Genomic DNA, 22,177 nt, shown 5'->3' with positions numbered 1-22,177 from the left:
GCACAGATAATTTCCCAAGAGCTGCATGGGGATAAGGAAGCAGTGAGACCTGCACCCAGCTGTGAGCATGTAGTATACAGGGAAATTTCCCACCAGATTTGTTCCCAACCCATCCAGAGCAGTAGAATGCATCCAAATCCACTATAAAATGCACTATAACATTTCTGGAGCATGTGTAACAACATAATCACTTCCTGACAACAACATCTCCAAACTGTGCTTCACAGACAAGCAGAAAATGGAGACAAGTAGGGGCATGAAATTCCAACACCCCTTGTTTGCAGCTAACAGAGAACTAAAAAATCATCCAAATAGGAAATGCTTTCCTAATTTAAGTGTCCTATTAAAAGCAACTTCCATCTTCCAGATGTTTAAAGCTAAATCTGCATTACAGACATTTAATTACACAGCAGCAAGAGCAGGTAGCCCAAGACTAAGATATGGATCACACCACAAAGAGATACAGAGCAAGGAGCACACAGAGCTTCAGGAGTTGCTTTGCCAGGCTGCAGGTAAAGAACAGCACAGGAGGATCCCACATGTAGGGGGGAACTCATCACACAGCTGCATCTCAGTACAGGACTTACTAACACCACTAGAAATAAAACCCAACATGACCCAAGCTGAAAGAAGTGCTACAACCCTGACAATTCCTGCTTCTTTGTCAAATTCCAGCCCTTTAAAATATGACTTCTGTCATTTCTCATCTTCTCACAGACCAGATTTTTGGGAAGGGAGCTGGACAAAGCTATATACAGATGTGTATGAACAACCCAAGGGCAAACACAGCATTTAAAAACAATTACAAACAAGGTCCAGTGCCGAGGACAGGGTGAGCAGAACAACTGCTGATGCAGGAGTCAGGAATAGCCACCCTGGGAGGCTCTCCCAGGAACAACATCCACTCCATGGAGTTATGTACAGAGCACAAGAAACCAGCAGCAATGCACTTTTCTAGCCCAGACTGCTACTGTATTGACAGGCTCTGTGTCAACACAAACAAGGCTCACCACGTTCTAGGGCTCCCAGTACAAGTTTAAGTACAAAGTCCAACCTGTCACTGAAACACTACAACCAGCTCACGTGTTACGAGCTCCTAAAACTCATTTTGTCAGGAGGTCAGATCTCTAGTCTGATGAATCAATGAAAAACACAGGCAGGGTAAATGTTGTGAATGACAGGTTCCCAGAGGGCTATTTTTACTCCTTTTCACACACAGCCACATCCCTAAGCTCAGAGCTGTTCAGCATTCCCCAACAGTTCCCAGCACCTTCCCCTGCAGAACCAGCACACACCAGCAATGCCAGACCCCTGGCTTCTCAACAAAGATACAAAATATGGGGGCTCACCCAGATAAATCCATTCTCTCCTGAAACCCCAAACCAAAGGAGCAGCAGCAACCTGTTGCTCAAATGGAGCCAAGAGCAGGGAACAGAAGTGGGTGGTGGCATGTGTTCAGAAAACAGTAAATGTTAGCAAGCCAGAGGCTCCACATGAAAGAATCTTCCCCCCATGCAGCAGGTTGTTTTTTCAGACTGAGGAGCAGACATGCAGCTATTTTCAGCCTTTGTATCAGACAGAAAAAAATTCTTTTCAAAATGAAGTGCTAGGCAGCAGCTTGGCTTATCTCCTCAGTACTCCTGAACATGTTCATGGGGGAGACAATCACCCTGCAGGGCTCTGAGTGTCAGGAAAAACACCAGAGGAAATAGCAAAAAGGAACACATAGCCATGCTTTTTATTTCTTCACAAGAAAAGGCGAGCTCTTTGCATCTGTACAGCAGCAGATAAAACAATTTAAATACTTGTAACCATACATATCATTAGATTAATAAAACCTAAAAAACTCTTATCTAACATTTTTTGTAGAACTCCTTTTCTAATAAAGGTAAGAAACTAGTGGCTTATTTTAAAATTGTAACAATTCATACAATATTGACTTACAACAGTTACCAGTTATGCTCCATGCAATAAACTATCCTTTGGCTATGGCCAATTTTAAATTCTTCAGAGATTTCAGAATTCTCAAATACTAATAGAGAAAGCTAAGCTAATACAGGAGGTTTCCTTCCAACTTGCATCGCCTTACATAAATACCTTTTCTCCTTAAAAGTCAAGTAAAAAGCAACCAGAACTTGACAGCAACTCAGCTCCTGGGCTGTGATTATTGTCACAGGTGGAAAGGAACATGTGTAATGCTGTCCTTACACATGACCTGCTCTCAGAAAAGAAGGGCCACCAGGGAAGAACATGTACTGTGTACACCTGGTGCTCTCTATCTGGGTTCCAGAACAGGCCCAATGAAAAAATCCTCCTCCCTCCCTCAACTACCACAGACCAAAACTGAAATGACACAGTTTGTTTGCTGATTCCCAAAGGTGATGAACTAACAAAGAATTGCTTCACATTAATACCAGTGCCTAAGAACACTGTGCAATCTAGGGAAGGGTAAACAGCACAGGGCATCTTGTTTAAAACTTCTACACACAGAAAGCTGCATTTTCCATCCTTAAAACAAACAACTGCCTCCATAGATGAATTTTAGGAGCTGCATCCACAAGACTGAGTAATCATAGCCAGCTTACCTCCATCATCCAGGGGCCTTTTCTGCACTCCATAACCGTAGACTGACGGGTCCACAAGTGTTGTAGAATTATTCAAGTGAGGAATATCTCCAATTTTAGCAGCAATCTATAAAAAGGAGACAAAAGCATTATCAGCCACCACTACTAAACACTGTTTCTCCCAATAAAGCTTTGACCCCAGGCCAACCTTCTCTCAGGTAGTCACTATATAGCTGGATTTGTAACAAGGTGCTTCATTTGTAAAGCAAACAATTTTCTGCTTGCTTTTAATATTTGCTTAATTAAGATCATATTCACCCAGTTCCTCTTCCTGATCATAAGTAGCCCTGGAACATTACATTCAGGATTATTTGCTCCATGGATAGCTGACAAGAGAAATCTTGCTAAGAAGAGGGTTCAAGCTAACCCCCCAGCTCTGTCCTGGAGAAGCTGGGTGGGAGGACATGTGCTTCCTCCTGCATCCATGCAGGTCCAGGCACACAGAAATGCACACTCACACATCTGTGGGGGAGCAGAGGCAGAGAGTGCAAACACACAACACAAGGACAGGTTTGGGAACTCCCTGTCAAAGGCATTGGATCACTCTTGTTTACTGTGTGAGGAATAAGCCAGTGGGCAAACTATCAGTCCAAAACTAGTTTCCATTTCCTGCAGTGGTCAGTACAGCACAAACACAGCAGCTAATGCTGCCTGTGCCTCTGCTTCCAAGCCTTGCAGAGGGGAAACTGCCATTCCCTGCTGAGCCAGGATACAAGGAGTTTATTCAGAGGAAAGAGGAGACAGGCAGGTATCACAGCAAGGGGACTAAGGTAAGCAAATAAACTGAGACACACACCTAAACATCACTGAATGCAAGTGAAAAGCAAAGCTCATCTCCAGTGACATTTGGGGGACAGCTGACAACACAAGCTCTTCCTTCCAGCTGCTCTCTGAGCTAACTGGTGAAACCCACCCCAGAACCAGCCAGGTGCATTCCCTGGGTGCTGCACCCCATTACACCCTCCCAGGACAGACAAACTGCACGGTCACAGCTCCCTTTGCCTACAGAAAGTATTTGGCTGTAATAAGCAAGCACAGAACAAATATCATGTACAATATATGCTACAGCACTTGCTGCCTTTTACAGCCAAAATAAAATCATTTAATCAAATCTTTACCAAGAGACTGATCACACTCCATTATAACTGGATTTCAGCAGGGAATAAGGAACAGGAGCAGATGAAAGAGCATTTTACACAGAGATGTTTTTAATGACCAGCATATCTAAAGATTTCTAAAATTTGCATTTCACTGCAACAGAAAGACATCTACAGCAGCTCTGGTTGTTGACACTATCTTCTGCTGCAGTGGAACAAACAATTGCCCAAGATGCAGAACCACAGGGTACTGGAAAAAACCTATTTGAAATAATCTTGAAAAATTGAGGGTACTGCTTTTAGAAAGAGAAGAGGAAACATTCTGTTCAATGCCTTCCATGAAAAGGGCCCCAAGTTTGGACCATTTTCTCTTTATAGTCCATTCTGTCTTGTCTCCTTTTGCAAAGTCAGAAACTTTGCTGTGTCAGAAATGTCAGAGCTAGAGAATAAAATCTTCCACTGGTACCAGCTGCAATCCTGTAGTGCAGCTTTCATGACAAGCATTTTGTACACCAACATATCCAGTAAGTCCCCAGACAGCTGGCTCTGAAAGCATTAACACACCTTGTGCTTTCCAGGAGGGAGGGAGGGCCAGGTGATGCTTTACTCTTTTGATAAATGTTGCACTGCACCCATGGATTCAGCCCTTTGCCCTTTCCCCTCATGTTTAGGATGAGAGAATTTCAATGAAATACAAAGAGCAGAAATGTTTTCTGACTATTCAATGCTGAAATGTAAATTTTAAAATACATTTTACAGCAATCTATTAACAGCTTTCATACAGTAACTTACAACATAGACCCAAAAGAACAGTGTTAGGTATAACACACCCTGACATATTTTGGGACATTTAATTTCAACATCCTAATCAAGAACTCTCTTTCTGTCACTGGTTATTTACCATGACTTACAAGTTATGGATGATCCTTTAGAGGTGAAATCACTCAGCACACACTCCAGGAAAAGAAAAAGCCAGTCTGTGGACAGCAGAAGCTGGCTTAGGGAAGGAAGGCAGCCTGAAGTACAAAGGTGTTCAGGACCAGCCTGCTGGCACCAAGGCTGTGTCCTCCCACCTCAGGGGAGCTTTGTGAACCCCTGCTCACACTGAGCACACAATGATCACCCTAGCCCAGAATCCTCCAAGTAAAGGGCAAAGCAAGAGTGTTAAAGCAATTTTTACATTATCAGCTTTTAGGATATTTTCCTTCCCCCCCCCCTCCCTTTATTTACACTTGTACCCTTATCTCCAAAGCCTCCCAGCTGCCACTGGATTAGAGGCAGACAACGGTGCCACCTCACCACAGCAGGAAAATGCACCCTGCAAAATGAAAAGCTGAGCTTTTAAAGTGCATGTAGCAGCTAAAATACATTTTAACATCTCATGTTCAACTTAAAATGGGAAGCTCAGATTTTATGACAAGTGCAGCAGGGAAGTAAGCACAAAAATTAGGACATGGCAAAAGCAAGCAGACCCAGCCCTTATCTGCCTCAGTGACCTTGAGTAATGTACTGCTGTTAGCCACTGCTTTTGTCCTGCTCCATGTCAGCCTTAGGTTTTTTTCCTCCTTTTTTCTTCCCCTTAAACCCAATGCATCCATTTCATCAAGCTCTGAAATACACTGGGGAAAAAGCATCACTGTTTCTGCACCTAAATTCCCCAAAATAATTTTCCCAACAAGGACTTTAAAGGAAAACACAAGCCCCAGCTGCAAATTGCACTGATAAAGCCAAGAAAAACAAATTGATCCATGAAGTTGTGTGAGAGATACAAGTTTTCCTACACCTTGCACTTCTGTTCTCCTATACATTTAACAGTCAGAAAAATGACAATACAAAATACAGAGTAATACAAAACCACTTCTAAACACGGAGCTTCTTTGCTAGGCACACTCAAACACCAATATCTGCAGAATTCAGCTTTCAAGAGAACAGGCCCAGCTTCTAGGAAAAACCTCTCCATGGTGCCCTGCAAAGAACAGCAACAGATAAAATCACCAATTCTAGGTATTAGCAGGATAAAAAAACCCAATAAGGCACTGTCATCTGACCCTTCAGACTGTTCTGGTCCTTGTGCTGCTCCTCCCATTCACTCAGCAGAACACTTGAGCTGGGGTGACAGACATTTCTCCAGAGCTCTGCAGAAAGCAATCAAACCATCCACAACCATTTAAGCTTCTTGTCACAGGTGGTTTTCCTAAATACCAGAGCAATTGGCAAAGCCTGAATCCATTTGAGGATGACCTGAGGAAGGACTCTGCAAGGGGGTAAAGAAAAGTTTGTCCAAGACCCCTCCATCACCACAGAAATGAAAGTTAGAGCCTGATACAAAGAGGGATTTCAAACACAGCCTGTTGACTCCCAGTCAGTCTCAGGATATTCCCCATTTTTGAGGCAGCCAGGATGGCACATCACAGGCCCACCAAGCCTCAGCCTCTCCTCTCCAGAACATTCCCAGAACCCCCAGCAAGACACTGTGTGGTCAATAAGAACAAAACTTAAGGACAGGCTGAGAGAAATTCATTTTAGTCCAAAGTACAAGCAGCTCTGCTTATTTTCTGATCCCACTATTCAAAAGGGGAACAAACACCCTCTCTCTCTCTTTCCCCACCCCAAAATGCCACAGAAAAGCCAGCCTGCCTGGGAGCAGCTGCACAGACCTGTCCCCACCTAAGAGCCACCAATCCACTTGAGACATGGTGCAGAAGATGCAGGACAGAGCAATTCAAAGTCCCAGCACTGCCTTGAAAAAGTAATTATTCATAAATCCCAAATATTTCAGAGTCCACAAAAATCCAGGCAAGTCCAGCACAAATGCTGAAAGCAATGCAAGGTAATTTCTTTCAAATATATTCCAGGTTTCTATTTTATATTCCCATAATCATCTCACATCCCAGTGGCTCTGAGGAATGCACTTTCCTTGACTCAGGGAAGTCTTCCTTGTCCTGAAGTTATGTCCTTGTTTAGATATTCAGAATCAAGCTCTGTATTCCACAGCCTGACTGTAATGTTGTGGCTCTCAGGAGAACTGAATTTAGGAAATTTCATTCCTGGTCTTACATGTGACACAAAACCTTGAAAGATTCAAACATCAAGCCAGGGATGACCAACACAAAGTAAGAACCTCAACTTCTTTCCTCTGCTCCCTCATTCTCTTAGAGCAAAAGGAATATTCCAAAAAGGCCAAAAGCTGTAGCAGATCAGAACAGCTCAGGCAAACACAGCACCAAACCCTTGGTGAAAGCTCTGCCATCACCTCCAGAGAAATATTAGGTGCAGCTGCTTTCCATTTTCCCCTGATTCTCAGCCAGGAAGTTCCATCACAGATTGCTTGGGTGCTGAGGCAAACACCCATCACCTGAGCATTGAAGAGCATTTTCAGTGACATTTGGCAACGAGTCACTAGTGACAATCTGGTTCTGTGCAAGAGAAGACCACCTGCTCTCTCACCCAGCCTCTACAAAACTCAATTAAATCAAGTATTTTCACAGGGGAAGGAAACATTTCAGCCCTCCAACAGCTCCTTTCATCCCACAAACCCTAAGAGAAAAAAAAATCATTTTCAACAGGCAGCAAACAACTCACTGCACAAAAATGTAGGACACTGCTCTCCCACAAACACGTGCAGAGCCCACATTTCCCAACACACTTGTTGCCAGGCTGAGACAGCCAGAAGGCTGCTGCTGGAATCTTCCAGTTTTGGGCTCATGGAAACCCAGCACGTGCAGAATAATTGCAGCAAGTATAATGAACTTAAGAATAACAAAATCAAGTAAGTGACCACAGAATTATTTACTATTCCATCTCCCTCATGCAGGGGCTGGGGTCTCACAGACTCCCCCTACAAACATGATGAGAGCAGTGAGGCAGCTCCAGCTCAGATCCATTTGCAGTTTGTGCTGTTTGAGCCCAGGATGCTCTGAGGCATCACCCTTTATCCTGGGACTGATCACCAGTGGTACACACAGAAGGGTTTGGGGTGGGAGGGACCTCAAAGCTCACCCAGTTCCACCTCAGGGTCACCTTCCACTAAGCCCAGGTAGTTCCAAGCCTTGTCCAACCTGGCCTTGGACACTTGCAGGGATGGGGCAGCCACAGCTGCTCTGGGCACCCTGTGCCAGGGCCTCACCACCCTCACAGGGAAGAACTTATCCTAATATTTTACTAAATGTCCCCTCTTTCAGTCTGAGCCCCTTGTCCTGTCACTACAGCTCCTGATGGAAGAGTCCAGTCCCTCTGCAGCTTCCCTGTAGCCCCTTCAGATCCTGGAGGATGCTGTGGTGTCCCCATTGCACCTTCTCTTCTCCAGGATGAACAGCCCCAGCTCTCTCAGTCTGGCTCCACAGGGCAGGTGCTCCAGACCCCTGACCAACTTCATGGTCTCTTCTGGACTTGAAACACTCACAAAATAATTTCAACCACCTGCACTTCAACAGCAAATAATTATTTTATTTTACATAAATGAGTTATTCAACTGCTAACAGGTGGCAGCATTATCAGATATTTAAATAAGACGTTTTTTGCAATGAGTAAGATAGAATCAGGTCAAGACAAAATCAGCTGCAGCACCTCTCAATTTAACTGCATCAAGCACAAAACCCTGTCTGGCTGCTCAGACACCACATTCCAAGGACAGGGCACTTCCCCAGGGGCTGAAAGAAGCAAGGCCTGGCTCACCCTGCAGCAGCTCACACCCCACCAGCCTGTGCTGAGAGGGAAATCAATGGCCCCAGGGCAGCTCCTGTGTCCTGGGAGGGGCAGGGTGTGGATCTACAGCACCAGGTGCCTCTGTGCAGGTCACTGCAGGCTGCACAGAACAGGCACTGGCTGCCACTGATTCCCAGGTGAGCTGGGAGTGAGGGGACAGCACCCACAGAGAGCACATGAGAGGTCTTAGGGTCCAGCTTAGCTCCCTCAGAAGTTTGTCAGTGAAATGACAAAGTCTGGGCAACAGGAGGGGATTTCTCCCACCTGGAGAGAACAAAGTCAGGATCTTGGAGCAGCTGCTTCTGGCACTCAGCTGTGTCACAGCTCCTTCATGTGCAGCCACTAAGCACAAGTGCAACCTGCTCAGAGATGATAAAACCCCCGAGACAGAGCTGCAACAGGAGATGTGAAGAACAGCCACAGCACCCATGCTATGAGAAGCAGCTTCTGGTTCTGCAGCCCCTTTCCACAAACCAAGGAGCACACCAACACCTGGAATACCCTGTACTGAAGGCAAGGGTGTTGATTCCTGCAGGGCTGGGCACTTTCACTGAAATTTCCCATTTTAGCACCTCAGTGCCCCCTCCTCTCTCCCTGCAGGGAATGCCAAGCTCCTGCTCTGCCCAGGTCTGTATTCACAGAATCCATTAGCTTGGAAAAGATGCATGGAGCCCAACCTGAGGCTGATCACCACCTTGTCCATCAGAGGATGTCACTCAGTGCCACTGATCCAGGGTTCCCTTAAACACCTCCAGGGATGAGGACTGCACCACCTCCCTGGGCAGCCCATTCTGATGTCTAATTACCCTTCTGTGAAGGAACTCCATGCAATGTCCAACCCAAACCTCCCCTGGCATGGCTTGAGACTGAGTGCTCTTGTCTTGTCGCTGGTTGTCTGGGAGATGAGTCCAACCCCAGCTGGGGACAGCCTCCTTTCAGGGAGTGACACTGTGACAAAGTCCCCCCGAGCCTCCTCTTCTCCAGGCTGGGTGCCCCCAGCTCCCTCAGCCGCTCCTCACAGACACCCACCCCAGCCCCTTCCCCACCCCGCTGCCGCTCTCTGGCCGGTGTGAGACCCGAACCGGCACCTGCTCAGCCCGGCCAGAGCCTGCGGGCCGCCCCCTCCCGCACAGCAGCGCTGCCGCCCTGGCACCAAGCACGGCCGGGCTGTCAGAGCCCCACCGCCCCCTCAGGGCTCCGCTCTCCCGGCACAGGGGCAGCGGGGCCGCGGCCGTGCCCCGCCTCCGCTCCGCGGCCTAGCGGCGCCCCGCGCCTCCTCCCGCCCGCCCCCGGCCCGCCGGCCGGCGCCTCACCTGCCGGGCCCGGTGCAGAGCGTCCACGAACCCCTCGGGCTTGATCCCCACGGGCGCCGCGCTCTGGCTCTGCCCCTGCGCCAGCTCCGCCATGGCCCGCGCCCGTCCCGCCGCTCCGCCCGGGGCCCGCGCCCGGAAAGGGAAGGAGCCCCCCGCTTCCGCCGGAAGTGCCCCAGAGGGGCGGGGCCGGGAGGGGGCTCGCGGTGAGGGGCGGGGCCGCTCGCGCGCCGTGGGGTGGGGATGGGGGAGAGGGGCGGGGTCAGGACAGGCCACGCCCCCCAGGGACCCCCGGGACCACCCCCGGGATGGACCTGGGGACACCGAGGGGACACGGGGGGGACAGGGCTGGGACAAGGATGGAACACCGAGGGGACAGGACTGGGACAGGGATGGGACAGGGATGGGACAGGGCGGGGACAGGGCTAGACACGGGGGGCGACACCGAGGGGACAGGGATGGGACACGAGAGGGACACGGCAGGGACAGGGCTGGGAGCGGCAGCGCCGCTGTCCCGGACCCTGCTCTGCCCCTGACAGCCCCTCCCCGCCTGTGCCAGCCCGTTCCCGCCTGTGACATCCCATTCCTGCCCGTGCCATCCCATCCACACCTGTCACATCCCATTCCTGCCCGTGCCATCCCATCCACACCTGTCACATCCCGTCCCTGCCTGCACTCCGTGCCCTGCCAGTCCCATCCCATCCCTGCCTGTTCCACCCCATCCCTGCCCATTCCCTCCCACCCCTGCCTGTGCCATTCCATCCCTACCTGTGGCCATCCTCTCCCTGCTGATGCAATCCTCTCTGTGCCCCTGCCATCCCATCCCTGCTGTGCCATCCCATGCCAGGCTGTGCCACCAGAGCCCTCACTGAGCCCCTCCCTGGAACACGCCTCCCACAGCACCCATTCCCTGCCTGGTTTGGTCCATGTGTTTGAGGTTCCTGACTCTCGTGGCCATGGCTGGACACTGCCATGGTGTTGGTGACGCTTTCCACAAAGATTCTGGGCATGGGGTGCTCTGGGGAGGTCTGGAGGTGCCCCCAGGTCTGGTCCAGTCCCCACTCCTGCCACAGTGGAGCAGCAGGAGACTCTGGGATGATGCAAGGACCAGTTAGTCAAGGATTCATGCAAAGAACATGCAAAGCTTGTTCCTTGAGCAGGGCCCTACACAGCCCTTCCTGCTGCTTTTTGTGAGGGTCATTTTTGGGTGATACCTCCCAAAATGCAGCCTGCACCCAGCTCCTGGTTGGGTTTGCACACTGGAGCAGTCCAAGGTTCACTGACCCCACAGCCCATTTCCCAAAGCCCTGAGTAGGAAATTCAACACCTGAGGGACGTCCCACAGAGCTCTGTGCTCCTCCTTGGCTGGGTCTTGCCCTTTCCAGTTCTGTGCATCCCATTTGTGCCTACAGGAGCAGGAATTGCTGAGCTGATGGAATGATCTGGGGTGCAGAGTCTGCTCTGGTCACGTCCCCACACCAGTGGGCTGGCTGCTCCCAGCCTTTCTCCTCTCAGAAGCTGGGGTCATTTTAAGCAAAAAGCCCATTTGTTTTAGGAAAATGGACACAGCCCATGGGGGAAGGATTTTAACCGCAGAATGGTTTGGGCTCTGCTGATTCCACCCATTAGACACCTCCCATTAGACCAGGTGGTTCAGAGCTCCATCCAGCCTGGCCTGGAGCACCTCCTCACCTGAGATGATCACCACAGCCACCCCATCATCTTCTGAACGTGATAGAGGCAACATCTCCAGCCATGCCCAGGGCTTTGTTTCCTCCTCTCTTGGGAACACCCAAAGACTTTGGATTCGGGGAATTTTCCCCTCCTAACTCTGGCTGGGAAGACCCAATGTGCTCAGCACCAGCCTCTCCCCAGCTGCCCCTTTTTCCCCAGGCATATCCTGGGTGGGGGATCACCCCAACAGCCCCACTTGGCTCTCAGGGGTGCCCTGTTCTGAGCAGGATCCACCCTGTGAGCCCCCAGCTGATGCCAATCTCAAAGTGGCTACAAAGGTGACCCAACCTGAAGCATAAAGCCACCAGCACTGGGACACAGGCAGGGAGGAGCTGGAACCTTCCCCCCCAGACCCAGAGTGGTGCCCAGGGCTGTGAGAGCTGAATTTTGGGATCCTCAAGCCCTGGTAAGAGATGGAAAATCCCCCTTGGCACTGGGCAGGAGCAGCTGAAGGACCAGGCTGCTGGGAGGGTGACAGCCAGCCTCAGCACTGGAGCTGGCAAGAAGAAGACATCAGGCAGTGATTGAAAAGAGGGAAATTACAGGCCTTAAACACTTCCAGAAACAAATTTCTGATGTAAATCTTCCTTTTGAGGAATAAAAAAATAAAATAAAAAAAAATAAAAAAGCAAGGGAGTGATTCTACGGCTGCATCTCCCAGCTCCCCCCTCTCGAGGCACACACACACCTTTGCACACACACACTGAAATTAGTTGTGACAGCTGAAATTCTCCGCTCATCGGATGCTGTTTGACAGGGTACTTAAAAAAGGAGGAGGGAAGGGGAAAAAAAAAAAAGAAAAAAAAAAGGAGAAGAAAAAGAAAAGGGAAAGTGGTTTGGTGTCGCACGGGGGAGGCAGAAGGGGGGTGATGTGCTGGGGGGTTTCAAGTGATACAAGACGCATAATTCAGGCTTCTTGGATTGCAAGAGCTCCTCTTACCTAAAGGGCCTGCTGCCTTTATTTTTATCCAAATGGCTCAATTACTGCAAAGCCCCACAGAGAAAATTATGGATGTTTGCCTCTATTTTTCTCCCCTTGTCTCGACAACTGTAGATATTTTGTTTTCCTTCTTTCCATCTCTTTTTTTCTCTTTTTTTTTTTTTTTTCCCTCCCTTGTGGTGGTGGTGGTGGTTGTAGGGCGTAGAAGGTGGCTGGGAATGAGGATGGGGGTGAGGGGTGGGGTGCTGGCATGTGGTGGCCCTGCCACCATCACAAACCTTGGTCCTCTCTCCATCTCCCCTGTGTCACCTCACACCTTTGGCTCCTTGCATCCCCTTCTCCCCCAGAGCCCCCACTCTTCTCCCTTCCTCCAGCCCTCTCTCCCTCTCTTCTCCCCCACCTCCCTCCTCTCCTTCCCCCTACTCTCCTCCCCACCACCCCCTCCCTGTGCCTCTCAAAGCCACCATAATAGCAGCTTGTTTGGCACTTCACTTGGTCTCAATGAGAAAATTCCCCTCTCTCCCTCTCTTTGCCTTCGTTATTTCCAAACCCTGCAATAGCTCCTTTGCTCAGGGCTGCGGGAAGTGCCCATTTTTCAACATTTTTCTTTGGCTTATGTTTGTCATCCTCTGAATTACCGCCCCGGGGAGTCCAGTCAGCCCGACACCAGGCCCTGCTATTCACACCTCTCCTGCTCCTTGAGATCATGTAGGGAGAAATTAGTTATTTATTTCGAGCACCACTGCAATGCACTTCCCCACACGAGTGTTTGTTTTGATCCCCTGCTGGAAAAGGAGGCTCCACGGGGAGCGCCGGGTCCGGCTGGAGATGCGGTGAGGGCAGGGCAGGGTGTGGGAAGATCCAGGGATTCCCAGGAAAGCTGTGAGCACAGAGACCCCCAGCACGGTCCCCCACCATGCTGAGCTGCTTTTCTGCAGGTGCTGAGAGTTTCCAGGTGATTTTGTCCCATCAGGAAATCCGTCTGTCCGTGGTTTTATCTCTGGGTCCCCTGGCACCAGGGCATCATCCCACCCTGATGTGGCAGGCAGTGTGACCCAGGAGCCTCTGCCAAACGCTGAAAGATTGGACAGATTTTGTGGCTGGAAGGAGAAACTCTGTTCTGACACAGCCCACGCCACTGGTCATAGTCCCCAGCCCCATTCACCACCTGTTTTTCTGCCCACCCTGTCCCAGTTTGCAGAGCAGGGCTAGGCCTGCATCAGCAGCCAGCCTGCTGTACAAGGGCAGCACAGCCTGGGCAACATCCTCCAGCCCAGAGACAGCCCAAGACGATGGGAGAAGGGAAGGACCATCCTTGGAGATGGTGATCCACCTCCTCTCCTCCCTGTGCCAGTGAGTTTCCATTTCAGACCAGGCTGGCATTGCTGTGGCTCCACAGTGAGGATGCTGCCGATGCTCCTGAGCCCTCGTCCCTGTGCAGATGCCATGGCCAGGCACAGGCAGCACTGGCACTGGCACTGGCACCAGCAGGCTGCAGGGAAGGGGCCCAGGGAGCTGCAGCTTTAAAGAAAGAAGAGGAGCAGCGGGGAGGACGAAAATGCAAAATTGGCCCAGTGGGTAGAGCTGCTATTTAAGTGCAGTTGAGAAAGGAGCAGGAGGAATTACAGGAGAAATGATAGTGTCCTGACAGCTGCCATTTCCCAGCACCAGCCTCCCCTAATGGAGTCCTAATGTAGTGGTGGGCTCCTCGCTGACAGCACAGCCCGACACAGGGCTCGTCTTTGTGCTGCTGACAGATGGGACAGTCCGGACACAAACCTGTAATCCTCGGATTCCTGCCGCCGCTTAACCCCTTCCTCCCCAGCACCCACCCCTGCCAGGTGTGGGGTGGGGTCTGACCAGCCCGCAGGGACCCCCATAGCACAGCAAGGGAATGGGGATAGGAATGGGGATGGGAATGGGGACAGGAATGGGGATGGGGAATGGGGATGGGGAATGGGGAATGGGGACGGGAATGAGGACGGGAATGGGGACGGGAATGAGAATGGCGACAGGGATGGAAATGGGAATGGGGACAGGAATGGGGATGGGGAATGGGAATGGGGATGAGGATGGGGATGAGGATAGGGATGGGAATGGGGATGGGAATGGGGACAGGGGTGGGAATGGGAATGGGGATGGGAGCGAGAATGGGGATGGGAATGGGGACAGAAATGGGAATCGGAGGCAGCTGCCTGCATCTCCCGCCTCATCCCTTGGCTGCCTCTGGGGCAGAGGCTCAGCCTGGCCATGGAGCTGGAGCAGGCGGCAGCACCAGTCCCCGTGGGTCACTCAGACTCTGCCCCGTGCCAATGAACTGCGCAGGTGAATGCGGGCAGGTGAGCGCGGGCAGGTGTGCTCCGTGCCCACAGGGAGGGCTCTGGGCTGCCCGCCCAGCACAGCGCCCACAGGCAGCCTTCCCACTGCCTGGCACTGTCTCTGAACCTCCTTGCCTGCCTCAAGTTAGCCCCAAACCCGGGTGTGATTGGGTGGCTGTGAGATACAAGGTGTGACAGCTCCCCCGCCCCCAGAGCAGGCGGCAGTGAGTGCGTGCTGCTCCTGTCCTGCTCCCCAGGATGCCGGGGGTGGCGGCAGGAGAAGCTGTCCAAGTTTTTCTGCAGGAAAATAAATGCAGATACTGCACATACTTGTGTCTCTCTGAGGCGGGGGAAGGCTGGGTCCCCTGGTTGCAGAGGGGGAGGTTAACCACCCTCTGATCTCTTTCCCATATCCCAAAGGGCCCAAAGGATTCCTTGGGAGGGATTTTTGGAGGCTTCTCTGTTAGGCAAAGGTCGAAGCCTCTCTGCCTCCCTTCCAGCATTGAAGCATCTCTGACTTGCACCCTCTCTGCCCTCCATCAGGCACCTGGATCTCCATTCCCTCCAGTGAAACCCACTGGCATCCCTCTAAGCTGCCACAAAGCTCTCTCCCATCAGCATGGGGCAGCCAGCTCTTCTGGCTTTCAGCCCAGAGTCACAGCCACAGAGCTGAAGTCACCAGTCTGTCAGGGTGGTACCCATCTCATCCCCCCAGAGCTCCCATTCCACTGCAGCTGCCTGCTTTCCTTCCCAGGAAGGAATCAGCAGGTAGGACAGAGTCCAGGGAGCTCTGCTGCACCCATCTGTTCATCCATCCTGCTGCAGAGTGAGGGCTGAGCTGAGCCTCACTCCTGGCTCTGAGGGGGAATGGAAATGGCTCTGACCATCCTCTCCAGGCTGTGGGGAACAGAAACATCCCAATCCCATATTCCTGCCCCACCACACCCTGCAGAGCAGCTGAGACACCCCCAGGGCCAATCCTGGTGGATGCTGAGGGTTCCCATCACCACTGCCCTGGTCCCTGGCAGCATCAGAGCCTCCTTGGCAGGAGAGCGCAATGCGGGCCCTTGGCACAATTAGCCAACAAGTGGCTGTTTTGTGAGGGATTGTTGCTGATGTGTTTTAAGTGGCTTTCTGAGTGGAAAATGTGAGGCGCTGGAGAGGCCGGCAGACAAAGAGGGGGATGCATTAGGTTTTATTGGTCTGCCTCGCACACATCTGACATCACTCCACGGAGCAAGTTCTGCCTGGCTTTAGGGAAAATGAAAAATAAAGCAAGAAAAAGCGGCCGAGGGTGCAGGGGCGGGGGAGCGCCGGTGATTCAAGCAGGCAAGTGGGGGCTTAATAGCAGGAGACACTGGAGCAAACTGTGTCAACCAGATGGGACCCGGGTGCCGCGGGAGGAGAGGGGAATTAGCCAACCCTGCTTTGTTCCCGCAGAAAGCGCAGCCCTCTCCTCCCAGGAGCTGCCTCCATGTGATATAATACAGCCCCTTTCAGCCGCTAAGCTGGCCAAGGACAAAAGTCACCAATAAATAGCGAGAGGGCGAGGCTGAAAGCAAAAGGCAGAGTTGCCAAGAGCTCCCTGCTTTTCTCCTCGGGCTGCCCGAGCTGCTGGGCATCTGCCCCAGCTGCTGGCACAGGGACCCTGGGCACGGCTGTGGAGTGGTTCTGTGGGACAGGAGGGGCGCTGGAGGTGTGGTGCCTTCAGCAGAGGTGGTGTTGGAGTGTTGCCCATGTGTTCTTTGCCTTCATTCCCCAAGACAAGCCATAAAACCAAGAGTCCTCATGCCCTGGGCGTCCCCCAGTGTGCAGCAAGAAGGGCTGGAGGCTGCTGTCCCAGCCAGGGCTCTCACTGCTTGGACTTATTAAGTTGATGATCATCCTTTACTGTCACCTCCAGGCTTCTGTAAAAACAGCCCCAGCACCAAGTAGAACAGCTCCAAAACCCCTCATGCAGGCCCAAACACCACAAGCAAGAATCAGATCCTCCAAAGCAGCCCCACCCATGCTGAAGCCATCCCAGCTCCTCGGGTTTTGAAGGCAAAGATATCCCAACCACTGTGCCCCAGTGCAGAGAGTGAGAACTGGAAGGAGGAGACCTCACTGGTCTCAGCTCCACCCCTGATTTAGGGTCTTCCTCCCTTCCCAATCCCCAGAAATGATCCAGCCCAGCTAAGCATTAAACCAGCTGTGGGGCTGTGCAAACAAGCAGGATCCCCTCATCCCCTCCTTCCCCTGGAGGGATCCTCCTTGCCCTTGCAGAAATATTGATCCAGATAAACCAGGGAGACACATTAGGTGCCCCGGGGAGGGTCAGGAGATCAGCAGCTCAGCTGGGCCCCTGCTGCCCACAGGGTCCAGCCATGCAGGACCAGGATGGGCAAGGGCACAACTGAGGGCCTTGGGAAGCTCCTTATGCCATGGAAGGGGCCAGGGCAAAGTGCTTTAGCCAAGGGGAGGTAAAACAAATCGATGAGGGGCCGCTGTGACACGCTGACCCTGGCGCTGAGCTGGGGTTTAATGTGTGACAGCAAAGCTGGGCAGGGGGCTCAGAGGCAGATGGCTGAGGGGGGAGGTGAGAGAGGGCCCTTACTGGTGGGACAAGGGGAGGGCAGGAGCTCCCAAACTGAGCAGAGGCCAGCAAAGCCCCCAGGGAAGGAAGAGGAGGTGGGAGAGGGGAGCTTGGACACGGGGATGGGTGATGCCTCTGCCATGAGCAGGGTGCTGCTGACAGCCAAGGATCACTCCAGGGCTCCCTTCCTGCTGCTGCACCTGCCCCGTCCAGACCAGAGGGGTGCCTGAGGCTTGCTCCAAACCCATTTCCAGATGAGGAGAAGCATCCCTGCTGAACGGAGGTCTCATTTCCAGCCTTCATCTCCTCACTCCCACCCCCCTGCCAAAGCCAGAGCAGAGGGCAGGAAGGCACCAACGGCTGCAGATCCTGTTACCTGCGGCCAACAAAACCTACCTGTCCCTTCCCAGCCGCTCCCCCTGCCCCCTCTGCGGGGGGACAGAGCACAAGGAGCCCCTGGCCCTCCCTGAGCATCTCCAGGTCGCTCCCTGCCACGATCGAGTGACCAGATGGACACTGGGCTCCGAGTGCAGCCCCCTCTGTGGGTCCCTTGTCCCTCCCCGAGCCGGCTGAGCTGTGAGGCTCTGTCCCCCCGGGGCAGCCTTTGTCAGGGCCGTGCAGAAGGGCCCCTGTGTCCCTCTGATCCGGCCCCACAGCAGCGTGTCCCCAGGCAGAGCATAAAGCTGGCTTTCAGGGACCCGGCATTGGGAAACTCCCGGGGAAGGAGCGAGGGAGCTCCTTGTTAAACGTGAGACAAAGCCACCTTGTTAAGGGCTTTACAAAGGCCACCATCTCCCCCCTGCCTGGGAAGATCAGGACTAGTGACTCCCAACCTCACTGGGGGGATGGCTCTGCCTTGGAAGGACGGGAATGCTGAACAGCCGTGCTGTGCTGCAGCCCTGTGACCTGTGTGCAGAGCCCAGGGCACCCTCTGTGCTCCCATGGACCACTGGAAGCCACATCCCCAAAGGAAAATGGGAGCCAGCCACTCATCCTGGGGAATCCTGTGGTTTTCCCAAGAGTAAACCATTGCTGCCAGTGTCCCTGCTGGGGGGATGTCATCCAGGGCTAGGGAATGCCATTGCACAAAGTGATGGGATACTGGGCAGCACCAGAGGATTTTCTGTCCCTCCTTTGGGAGAGGTGGTCCAGGGTCCCCTCCCACACACCCAGATGGGAGATGGAGCCCCAGGAAGGGATGTGACATGGGCACAGTCCCACAGGGCACAACCACACAAGGCCTCCCTGCTTCCCTCCTGTAAAACATAATGGATTTTTCCTTGTATGGACCCAGTGATACGTTTCTTTGCCCAACAAAATAAAGTTTCAGCAAAAACCCAGCAGCCCCAGAGCAGCTCTATCTCTCCAGGAATTTTCTCTTAAAATCCATCTATCATCACTGTCTTTTGCAGGAAAAATCCCTACCCCAACAAGGTCAGCACAACCTTTGGCATGACTTTTGCGGGCTCTGATGGTCACTCAGCCTCTGAGGGGCCCCCACCAAGCCCTTGGGCTCCCCATTTTCCAGCCCACATCTGGGGGCTCCACACACCTTGGCCGTGCCTGAGCCCCCAGGATGTGCTGCACACACCTGGGCATTGTTCTGAGCTGTTCTTGGCAGTTCATGCTAAAATCCACACATGCATAATAAACCTCACACCTGGCAATTACCTCAGAGAAACGGGAAAATGTATGATGCCACTGGTATCCAGCAGGATGTGGTAGCCAGGGATGGCTGGTCAGCTTCAAAAACCAGAACCCCCTGGGCCCTGACCCCATCTGGGTGTGATGCACAAGGGGAAGGGGAAGGGCAGACCTGGCTCTGCAGCAATCCTGAAGGATGGGCAAAACAGGATGAGTTCCAGGTGGGGAGTCCCACCAAGCAGCAAGTGTGATGCCAAAGAAGCCAAATTAACAGCAAGAAACTGCCACCCTTGCTCTTCCCTGCCTCCCTCCCACATGTGCAGGTGGCACTTTGGGGGTCCACATCTCTTCTGGCATCATCCCCACATCCTTCTCCTCTTCTCCCTGGGGAACTGCCACCTCTGGAGAACACATCACCTTCTCTTCTTTGACCCAGTACATGTGAGCAGCTCTGTGGTGACACTGGGGGTGCCAGTTCTTCTCTGGGGAGCCCCAGCCACAGCCCTGTGCCCCATGGAGCCAGGCTGCAGGCAGCTCTCCCTCCCCAGGACAGCAGCAAATTGCAGTGCTACAGCTTTAAAGAAGTGTGTCTGCTCCTTGGCAGGGCTGGTGGCAGCGGGGAGAGCCAGAGGACACCTGCAGAGATCCCGTACAGCTGGGGAAGATTAGCCTTTTCCACTAGACAAGAGCCATTACCATGTTCCAATATACCATCACTTCCGCTAGGAGAGCCTGCAGATGAGATATCGATTGCAGTGACCCCGGCCAAGCCCTCCACCAGAGCCTGGGAGGGTGGCAGAGCAGCCCCATGGCAGAGCCCGGGGTGCAAAGAGGGGCTGCACTTTCCCAGAGGCATCCCCAGGGGTGGCAAGGGGCAGCCTCAGAGCTGGAGTGATGGGTGACGCTGTGGGGGATGCTCAGGAGAGCCTCAAAGGCCAGCAGTGACCCAGCTCCCTTGCCAGGGTCACTCTGGGCTCTTTCCAGGGCAGCTCTGCCCTGGGAATGGACAGCCCCCAACCCATCTTCACTGCCCTCAACACCCTCAGGGCGCTGCAGAAAGAAGTTTTCACCTTAAAGGCCAAAATATTCTCCCCAAAATTTCTCTGCCGAGGAGTTCCAGGTGGTTCAGGAGGTGCTCAGAGTGCTCCTCACCCACTGCTTTTCCCTCCTGGCAGTCCCAGCACCTGAAATACCTCCCTGAGACACAACAGGGTGGAAGGACACTGAGAAACCACCAAATCTTGTGAACTGGAAGGGCTGATGGCAATTAAGGCAGCAAAGTAATTAAATGTGGTGTCTGTCTCACAGCATCCTATCACTGCAGCCCCAATGGGAAGCTCAGGCACTTTGGTGGGTGTCCTCCATGCTTTGAAACCAAGATTTCTGAGAGTTTTTTCCTTTCTCCAAGACTCACGCTGGGTTTGACTTGGCTTTTTGAATACACTGAGCTCTGCCTTACCAGCACAGTCCACTTGCAGCCCAGCTGGAAGCAGCAGCTGGAAGCTGACACGTGATACTCCTCCAAGGCTGAGGTGTCCTGTCCATCACTGCCTCCGAGAGCAACCCTGTGCTTCCTGAGGAGCTGGAGCTGCCAGGGTGGATCATCCTCTGCCCTGAGCCAAACACCTCCCTGGACACTCCAGTGGGCAGCCAGGATCCCCTTGGATCTGGGCTCTGGTGTGAGTGCTGGAGGATATTCCAGGACTGGGAGTGAAATGGCTTTTTCCAGGTGATGATTTAAGCACCCAGCTGGCCCAATGAGCCCTCACTGAGTTTTCCAGCATTTCTCAAGCTTTGGGGCACAAGAAGCTTCTGCCAAGACACTTGGTTTTGTTGTTCTGCTTTGGGTTTTCCCTCCAAATAAAAGACATCAGCTCCCCATTGCACAAAATTGTTTCAAACTCCACTTTTCCAATGGGCTGCTCTACCACAGCCAAGGATGGGCATGGGAGGGAACTCTCACAGCTGCCAGGGCTGCTCACTGTCCCATGGGCCAGCACAGCATCCATCCCTGGTGTGTGGAAGGGAAGCAGCTCTGTTCCCATGGTTTTGTGAGGTTCCAAACCCTTCCCCCAGCTGAGAATGAGCTGCTGTGGGCTGAAAAGGGCTCCACACTGGGCACCCAGCCAGGCTGGCTCCTCAGCACAACCTGCTGCCCACCAGCCCCACTGGGGCTCATGCAGGACCCCATGTGCAGCTGCACTTGCAGCATGGACTTGCTGCTGGAAGCAGTGGGATTAAAGGAATGGGGTGGCCCTGCAGAGCATCCCTGCCTCCCCACAGCCCACAGTGGTTGGACAGGCTCCACCAGCCCAGAAAACCATTTCTTTCCTTCTTTCCCCTCTCCTGACAGCCCTCTGCTGCTTTCTCCTCCCAAGATGGTCGCTGCCAATAATAGCAGGGAAATTCACATCCAAGCTGGGAAAATAACATGTTATTTTCCCAGCTGTGATGTCAGAGCTTGTCACACTTGCTGGCTTGGCAGCAGAGTGGGCAGGGCACGCCTGGACGTCCCCAAACGGCCACTTGGCCTGACTGTCCATAGGGGCTATTAAAATGTGCCCCTTTTGGGGGGCAGCTCTGCTTTTGCTCCCCAAGCACGTTGGGAAGCCCCACATTGCTGCTGCTGGGCTGGGGCTGCCACAGCAAGCGCCGTGCTTGGTGCCCCCCAGCTCCAGGGAGCATCTCTGCTCCTCTCCTGGGGACATCCAGTGTGGGGACATCCCAAGCCGTGTCCTCTCCCAGCCTCAGCAGTGCTGAGCACCAGCACTGAGTGTTTGCACAGTTAGGAAATCCAGTCCTTTCCTCTTTCTTTTCCCTCTGCTTCCACCACAGCTCCAGGTTTCCCTCTCTGAGCCTCCCAGCCAGGTGTGAGCATGGGGACCACAGGGACCTGCAGCTCTCCAGGCACTCTGGGAGAGGGACACCCTGCCCAGCCTGCACCCAGCACTCCTTCCCTCCTCACCTCCTGCAGCACCACCAGAGGCTATTCCCTGCATTTTTGCCTTTCCCGTGTCTGCTCTTTTAAAACTCACCAAAACCTGCAGAAAAGATCAAGCCCCATTGACCCTTGAGCAGCCAGCTCAGCCCTGCAGCCCCTGAAATGCCTCTCTGAGAGGTGTTTCCTGCTCCCCACCTTCCCCACAAGGTACCACCAACCCCCCTCGTCCTTCGCAGCCACTTAACCCATCACAAATTCACAAAGCCGGCCTGGGGGAAGCGCTGCCCCGG

General features: G+C 52.8%; 1 protein-coding gene across 6 annotated transcripts in view; it reads right to left on the bottom strand.

Moving 5' to 3' along the window:
• FUBP3 (far upstream element binding protein 3) overlaps nt 1-9,856 on the bottom strand; it is a 39,226-nt gene extending 29,370 nt beyond the window's left edge. For all 6 annotated transcript variants that reach the window (XM_066562731.1, XM_066562736.1, XM_066562737.1 and 3 more), the window contains exons 1-2: nt 9,739-9,856; nt 2,586-2,691 (exon numbers count right to left, since the gene is read on the bottom strand). In XM_066562731.1, coding sequence (XP_066418828.1) covers nt 2,586-2,691; nt 9,739-9,831 — 199 coding nt within the window. In that variant the 5' untranslated portion in view covers nt 9,832-9,856. The remainder of the gene's footprint in view (nt 1-2,585; nt 2,692-9,738) is intronic.
• Between the last annotated feature and the right edge of the window lie 12,321 nt (nt 9,857-22,177).

Source organism: Molothrus aeneus, chromosome 19 (genome assembly GCF_037042795.1).
Source record: "Molothrus aeneus isolate 106 chromosome 19, BPBGC_Maene_1.0, whole genome shotgun sequence".
NCBI lineage: Eukaryota > Metazoa > Chordata > Aves > Passeriformes > Icteridae > Molothrus > Molothrus aeneus.
Note: the sequence above shows the minus strand (reverse complement) of the source record. Positions and strands in the feature narration are given on the sequence as shown.